This window comes from Pipistrellus hanaki (genome assembly GCF_964339955.1).
Source record: "Pipistrellus hanaki genome assembly, chromosome: 2".
NCBI lineage: Eukaryota > Metazoa > Chordata > Mammalia > Chiroptera > Vespertilionidae > Pipistrellus > Pipistrellus hanaki.
This window is the reverse complement of record NC_140504.1, coordinates 197088221-197095532: the sequence shown is the minus strand read 5'-3', so window position 1 is coordinate 197095532 and position 7312 is coordinate 197088221. Positions and strand designations below refer to the sequence as shown.

The 7312-nt window shown below is 56.8% G+C and overlaps 1 protein-coding gene across 1 annotated transcript; it reads right to left on the bottom strand.

Annotated features, from left to right (window-relative positions):
* Positions 1–1322: 1322 nt before the first annotated feature.
* Positions 1323–6969, bottom strand: UTS2 (urotensin 2). Its single transcript, XM_084875853.1, has 3 exons — positions 3539–6969; positions 2508–2551; positions 1323–1439 (listed from the first exon to the last, which is right to left on the bottom strand). Exons 1-3 carry the CDS (start codon positions 3765–3767, stop codon positions 1329–1331), a joined length of 384 nt encoding a protein of 127 aa, XP_084731979.1. The 5' UTR covers positions 3768–6969; the 3' UTR covers positions 1323–1328.
* Between the last annotated feature and the right edge of the window lie 343 nt (positions 6970–7312).

Sequence of the window (7312 nt, the reverse complement as noted above, 5' to 3'; positions counted from 1 at the left end):
AGGCTCGGACGAGGACCCGTCTGTCCGGACGGCGGCCGTGTGGCCACCCCGGAGGTGCAGAGCTGTGCCGGTGGAACCCCCTCTCTCCGGGATCAGAAACATGGAAGCGGCTAGTGGTCCCAAGTTCTGGTCCGGGAGTGAGTGTTGGTGCCGCTGCAGCCGGAGGCGGCGTTCCCACGTGGCCGCCTGAGCCTGCGGGCCTGTCCTCGGTGAGGACGGAGGCTGGGGCCGTGCTCTGTGCTCGCTGTGTCTGCGGGATCGGCAGTCCGGCTGCCCCTCCCGGTGGTGGCGGGGTGAGTGCCGGGCTGGGGCCCCGAGGCTGTCAGTTCCTCGCACTCCTGGCTACGTTTCCTTTTCTGTTTCTGTAGGTGAGTCCTGGAACACAGGGTCCTGCACGCCAGGCTGTTTCTCCGCCCCTCCTCTCCCCGCCACAACCAGAAGTCCCACCTCACTTCCTACGTGGTGAGAATCAGATTGTGATGTTCTGGGCTCATGGGAACTGAGATCAAACCCGGTTCAGTGTCAGCAGATTCAGGTTTCCCCAGTTCAGCACGTGGTCAGCGAGGGGCAGGGCAGAGCATGTGACCTCCCCCCCACCCCCAGCCTCAGGGGACTCGGACAGCCCCGCCCGTGGCCTGCCTCCCTCCGGGGATTTTCCACGTGGAGATGTGGGTCTTGTAAGTAATAACTTAATTACGTTGTCGTTTTTTAAGGGCTGAGAGGACCTGGTAGCTAAGATGATGTCATTTAAAACGATTTGCAGTTTAACTATTTTAACTAACTTCCTTTTAGGACTTTTTCTTAGCATTTGCTTCCTTTCATTTATTAGCCTTACTTTTACATTTTCAGGCAATTTTTTATTTTTTTATTTTTATTTTTTATTTTTTTTAAATATATTTTATTGATTTTGTCCAGAGAGGAAGGGAGAGAGAGAGAGAGTTAGAAACATCGATGAGAGAGAGTCATCGATCAGCTGCCTCTTGCACACCCCCTACTGGGGATATGCCCGCAACCAAGGTACATGCCCTTGACCGGAATCGAACCCGGGACCCTTCAGTCCCCAAGCTGACGCTCTATCCGTTGAGCCAAACCGGTTTCGGCTCAGGCAATTTTTTAAAAAGCAGAGGGAAAGGAGAGCTAGAGGTTTTAGAATGTTTATAAATCAATAACCACCGGTGATATTTGCAAAACATAGAGGATTTATTTTCTGAGCGACAGTGGACAGGGCAGCCTCGGCCTGACGCTTCCTCTGTGCCGCTCCCAGACAAGGTGTGTGACGGTGATTCTCGAAGCCGGTGGTTCTGAGTGGACAGGCAGGCGGCCCTCGCTCAGACGCAGTATTTCCAGAAGCACTCGGAGGGGTGTCCGCGCTTCCCATACTGCTCCCTGATTCGGGCCAAAAGGCGATCCAGTACATCGGGGCCTTGTCCAGAGGAAGCCTGGAGCCAAACCAGACAGACAAGCAGACGGGTCATCGGTGAGTGAGAAGGAACGGGGTCCCGACGGGGGGCCTTGCCTCTTGCTCTCGGGGACATAACTGCAGTCGGAGCCGGGCCTGCGGGCTCTGACCGGGGACCCATGCAGGGCGTGCGGCCCTCGGGTTGCCAGAGCCTCCCTGCACCCTCGTCCGCCTGTTTCTGTTCAAACAACCGTCAGCAGCACGTGCCGGCACGCGGTGTCTTGTGTGTGAAGCAGATCTTACTGGGCTGGAAGCTAACTTCTTGGACCCTTGATTTCAGGGGGTATTTTATTCTCAATTTTCACCAGCAAATCACCCGTATGATTTTAGAGTCTAACCAGAATCCCTGGTTAATAAGAATATAAACATCTGAATGACGACTTCTAATTAGTCACAGGTAGAAGCCACCCCGTCCCCTTCAGGGTTACCTCAGGAGGGACCCCAGGTGGTCTCCCCCGGGGGGCTCCGGTGGCGTACATCCCTGGGACTGTGTGCCCCTGAGTGAGTTTGTACAGGGGTGTTAACGGGACCACACGGGACACGCTGCTTCCGGTCAGAGTGTCCGGGAAAGGTCTGGTTAACGTGAAGCGAGCTTCTCTCGGGAATCCCGGGCCTCCCGGGTGCCCACGGGCAGAGATCGGCCAGGACGGGAGCGGGCTGGGACGGTGCTCGGCACTGCGGACGGGCTCAGGGGACTGGGGTCCGCAGTCAGGGAGCACTGATCTAGAGTTGGGGTGGGTGATGATCACGTTCAGATTTCTCCTTTAGCATTCAAGGCCCTCCATGCACTGTCCTCATTTCTAACCATTCAGTCACACAGTCTCCTTGCTGCCCCCACCACCTTCCCCCTCTCTGCACACCTCCACCTCCACCTGCACATCCGTCCTCTCGGATGTTACTTACCCTCAGTGCTTTTCGGGGCTCCGTCTGAAGCAGTGTCTCTCCCCCCCCCACCTCCCCCCCAGCTGCAGGCTGGGGCGCCTTGGTGCTGGGGGTGGGGTCGGTGTCAGCATCTCTCACCTCTTTAGACCTCACTCACAGCACTCACCGTTCTCGTGTGTCCTCTCGGGTTATACACGTTGGTGCCGGGATCTGGAAGGCCATATAGTGAAACGGTCACCCTCAGATCGGAGGCTCCCGTCTCACGCTGGTCTTACGTAAAACACAGGCGAGAACGTTCCTCGCGCACGTCTCGGTTCCGGCCTTTTCCCCGCCGCAGGGTGCTCACCTGCCGGCAGGTGAGCCCACACCCTGTTCTCTCACGGGCACTGCATTGTCCTCAGCCACTTAGAGGTCAGTGGTTTATAAAAAACATTTGATAACAGACTCCTTTCTGTTAAGCAATGCCTGTGAAAAGTCCCCGTTCCTCCCAGGATGCCCTGGGCACTGAGCAAGGCCTGCGAGGGCGGTCCTGGGGGAGCACACTTTTCACTATTGCGTGGCCCGCTTTATTGCGGTCGCCGCTGCACTGCGGGCTCCGCAACCCCCGCCATGGCTCAGCGGCCTGCGGCAGCCTGCGCTGGCTCGTGGTGTCACCGTGCGTGCGTGCGTGCGTGCGTGTGTGCGTGTGTGTGTGTGTGTGTGCGTGTGTGTGTGTAGTGTGTGTAGTGTGTGCGTGCATGTGTGTGTGTGTGTGCGTGTGTGTGTGTGGCTGTGCTGACCATTGGGCTGCGTGTCCTCCCGGGCTCCTCCCCATCACCCTGTGCAGGGGTGGCTGTCGTTCCTGCTTGCTGATGAAGACTCCGGGTGCACAGACTGTCATCTGCTTCAGATTCAGTGACTGGGAAGCCCGGTTTAAACTGCACTGACTAGAAACCACACAATGCCCCCTCCCCCAAGAGGAAGGTCTGTGTGGAAGATGCCCGAGTGCCCAGGAGAGCCGGCGGTGCCAGGAGCCGCGGAGGCGGGAGAGGAGGTGGCGGGGGCTCCGTGCCAGGAAGGGCAGTGGGCCATCCGTTTGCTCATTTCACAAAGCGCAGCTTTGCGTTCGGAGGAGGGCTCTCTGCCTCCTGGGGGATGGGCCCGGAGATGGCTCAGAAGGCGGAACATCAGACCAGCTGCAGCCCCAGCGCCCCTTACCTGCTCTCCTGAGCCCCTCGGCCGCCTCTGCCCCGGGCGTCCCCCGCAGCCCGCGCGGGAGGGACAGGGCCGCGCTGTCCAGCTGGCCCCGCGCCGACCCGCCTCCATCGGCCGCTGCACAGAGAGTGACGGTGTTAGCCACGCAGCTCCCCTCCAGGCAGTGCCTTTCACGGCTCCCCCTGCTCCCCATCGTCTTGGGGGCGGGGGGTGCCCAGGACAGGGAGCTCATACTAGAGCCCTGGTCGGCAAACCGCGGCTCGCGAGCCACCTGCGGCTCTTTGGCCCCTTGAGTGTGGCTCTTCCACAAAATACCACGGCCTGGGTGAGTCTCTTTGGAAGAAGTGGTGTTAGAAGAAGTTCGTTTAAAAGATTTGGCTCTCAAATGTCAATTGCTGTACTGTTGATATCTGGCTCTGCAGACTAATGAGTTTGCCGACCACTGGCCTAGAGACACCACCAAGGCTGAGCCGCCGTCCGTGGGGTTTAATGAGCACGAGGGCTGCAGCCCAGGCGCTGGCCGCAGGACAGCGGGCCGAAAGGCACCGTTCCGCCAGCCTCGGGAGCCGGGCAGACTGGGCCCCGGGGGCTCGGAGGTGGCTCTTCTCCTTCCCGTAGCCCGCTGCTGCCGGCTCTCGGAGCTCAGGGGGAGGCGGGAGGGAGGAGAGGCCTGGCTTCCTCAGAGCAGGTTCCCGTCTTTGTTCAGCGGCGATGGCATCGCGCCTCCTTCAGGCCTTCACGGCTGTTGTTGGACAAGAGCCAGCTTTCAGATCCCTTTAGGCCTGGGCAGTACTGTTTCCTGTGGGAGCCCCTTTCATATCCCGTGTGGTTCAGGGTTCAGGTTCTGGAGAAGGCCCACACAAATGAAAAGAGACTAGAAAAGCATTAATTTGGGAAATGGGGGGCCAGGCGGGAGCCCACCTCTGGGGGAAGGAACACCACTGCTCTGGCCTTGCTAGCCCTTTTGTTAAGGTTATGGGATACAGCCATGTCCTTAGGCAGGAGATTCCAATCACAGGCAATCAGCAATCACTTACATACAACTAGCAGGTGGAGGCTGCTTTAACTACCAGTGTCTCAACTAAACAATGAGTGACTAGCTCCGACCATTCAGAGCCATTAAGGTTGGCCAGCCTTCCGGATTCCCTTTTCACATTTCTCTGTCAGTGACAATGATCAGTGTCCGGCGGTTTCCAGTGTCAAGTCCGGTCAACGTAAGGCAGTCAGTGTAAGGCGTGTGTACGTTGGGCATGGAGCGTGGATGGGGATGGAAGAGCAGGGGAAGACAGGGAAGGCAAGTAGAAGTGCCTGTAGGGGCGGAGACGTGGCCCGGGCAGCCCTCGGCCAGGGGCGCTCTGCTGAGATGGAGACTCGAGGGGTCCCGCAGTGCATACAGCACAGGCTGACAAGCCCTCCCTGCGGCCTTCACTAAAGACAATGAGCCAAGCACGAGAAAGGCACCTGAGCCAGCCACAGCGCTGCTGACAACGTCAGTGAGAACCTGTGAAGTTCGGCCACGTGTGCGTGTTTATGTCACGAAGGATCATTTAGGGCCGTGGTCCGCAAACTCATGAGTCCACAGAGCCAAATGGCAACAGTACAACGACTGAAGTCTCTTTTGAGAGCCACATTTTTAAAAACTTAATCTTCTTCTAATGCCACTTCTTCCAAACAGACTCGCCCAGGCCGTGGTATTTTGTGGAAGAGCCACACTCAAGGGGCCAAAGGGCCTCCTGTGACTCGCGGGCCACAGTTTGCTGATCACGGATTTAGGGAGAAACAAATGAGAAAAAATATTCAGGCAACAACGCTCACGTAAGATGCCACCTGTTTGGAATTTGAGATACTATCCTCATTTCATTGAAGTTTTTTTAAATTAAAAAAAAAAGGTAGAGCTGGCTGGCGGCTCTCAGCCCTAATGCAAAGGAGGAAAACTCTTACCTGGGAGCGACAGGGCCGCGGCCCCGGAGCGCGGGGCAGGGAGGGCGAGGAGCGGCGGCAGGCATACCAGGAGAAGCAGGCAGCAGGCGGCCAGCCGGCACATGACAGACACTGACGGCTCTTCCTTCAGCTTCCTCTCCGAGCTCTGCTCCTCCTCAGGCTGCGATCAGCGACGATGTGTGTATATATATATGATCCTATGACCTCCTCCCTCCCCTCCAGAAAAAAGGCAAATACATTGATTGGCTGCGGAGGCTCAAAGGCAATCACTTTGCATTGATGTAATTCTTCAAGGTGATAACTCACCGGCAGTACGTCAGCTGTGCCTAATGTACAGCTCGGACGTTCTATATATAAAGAGCAGTTGCGTGTGTGGATCTGGCAGGCGGAGCGACCGGGAACCATCCATCATGGTGTCGGGGTCAGCAGAGCTGGCGGCCGGGCCGAGGTGGGACCGAGGAGTCCCAGCACAGGCCCCGATGTCACGAGGCGGGTCCTTCTTTCAGTCCCGTGAGCCAGTGGACGGGCTGCCGCGGTGTGGGGACCGCGTGGCCACAGAGGGACAATGTGGAGTAAGACTTAAACCCGGTTATATACTACCGTGAAGACGCCTCAGACACACGGCCACCACTCAGGCTCAGGCAGGTTTGCACAAACGTGGCCTCCGGGAAAGCTGCCAGCACAGCCCTGGCCGGTGTGACTCAGTGGATAGAGCGTCGGCCTGAGGACTGAAGGGCCCTGGGTTTGATTCTGGTCAGGGCACATGTGCAGGTTGCCGGCTCGATCCCCAATGGGGGGCTTGCAGGAGGCAGCCAATCAATGATTCTCATCATTAATGTTTCTATCTCTTTTTCCCTTCCTCTCTGAAACCAATAAAAAAAAATTTTTTAAAAAACAACTGCCTGCCGAGACCGGTTTGGCTCAATGGATAGAGCGTCGGCTTGGGGACTGAAGGGACCCGGGTTCAATTCCGGTCAAGGGCATGTACCTTGGTTGTGGGCATATCCCCAGTAGGGGGTGTGCAAGAGGCAGCTGATCGATGACTCTCTCATCGATGTTTCTAGCTTTCTATCTCTCTCCCTTCCTCTCTGTACAAAATCAATAAAATATATTAAAAAAAAAAAAAAAAAAAAAAAAAACTGCCAGCACCTGGGTCTTCAGAGAAGGGCAGTAACTTTCCTTACAGTTGGGGTCATGCAGGGAGGAGTGAAGAACAAGCCTGAAACCTTGCTGGTCGGTATTTCCAGAACTTCCCTGCTGTGTGCCACTGCCCGGCCTGGTGCAAGCCCAGATTGGGGCAGCCGCCACCTCCAGGGTGCCCTCCAGGCTGCCTTCTGCCCCACCAGCCTCCACTCTGCACAGCAGGCACAGCTCTTAGCACATAAATCAGATCATATCTGGCTTTTCCCCTCAAAACCCTACATTGACCTGAACGTAAAGTTAAAACTGCAGAATTACCAGGAAAAAAAGAACACACAGCCTTCGGTAGGCAAATACTAGGACATCAACCATGTTAAAAACAAACAGACAAAAAGCCGGTAAATCTGACTTCGTCAACATGAGAAACGTGCTCTTTGAGAGAGTGTTAAAAGGAAAAGACCAACCACTACTGTGAGAAATACTCATGAAGCACAGGCCCGACCGCAAGGCCGTCTCCTGGATACGGGGTTAAAAGCGCCCCCAGCTCAGGCCGCGGGCCCAGGAGGAGAGTGAGCGCAGGCCTGAGGGCTGCTTCCCCAGAGAAGATCTGAGGAGCCGGTGAGGACGCAAACCACACCCGCAGCGGAGAGGGAGGACCGTGGGGTCAGGTGGCAGCACAGGTCCTGGCAGCATGGA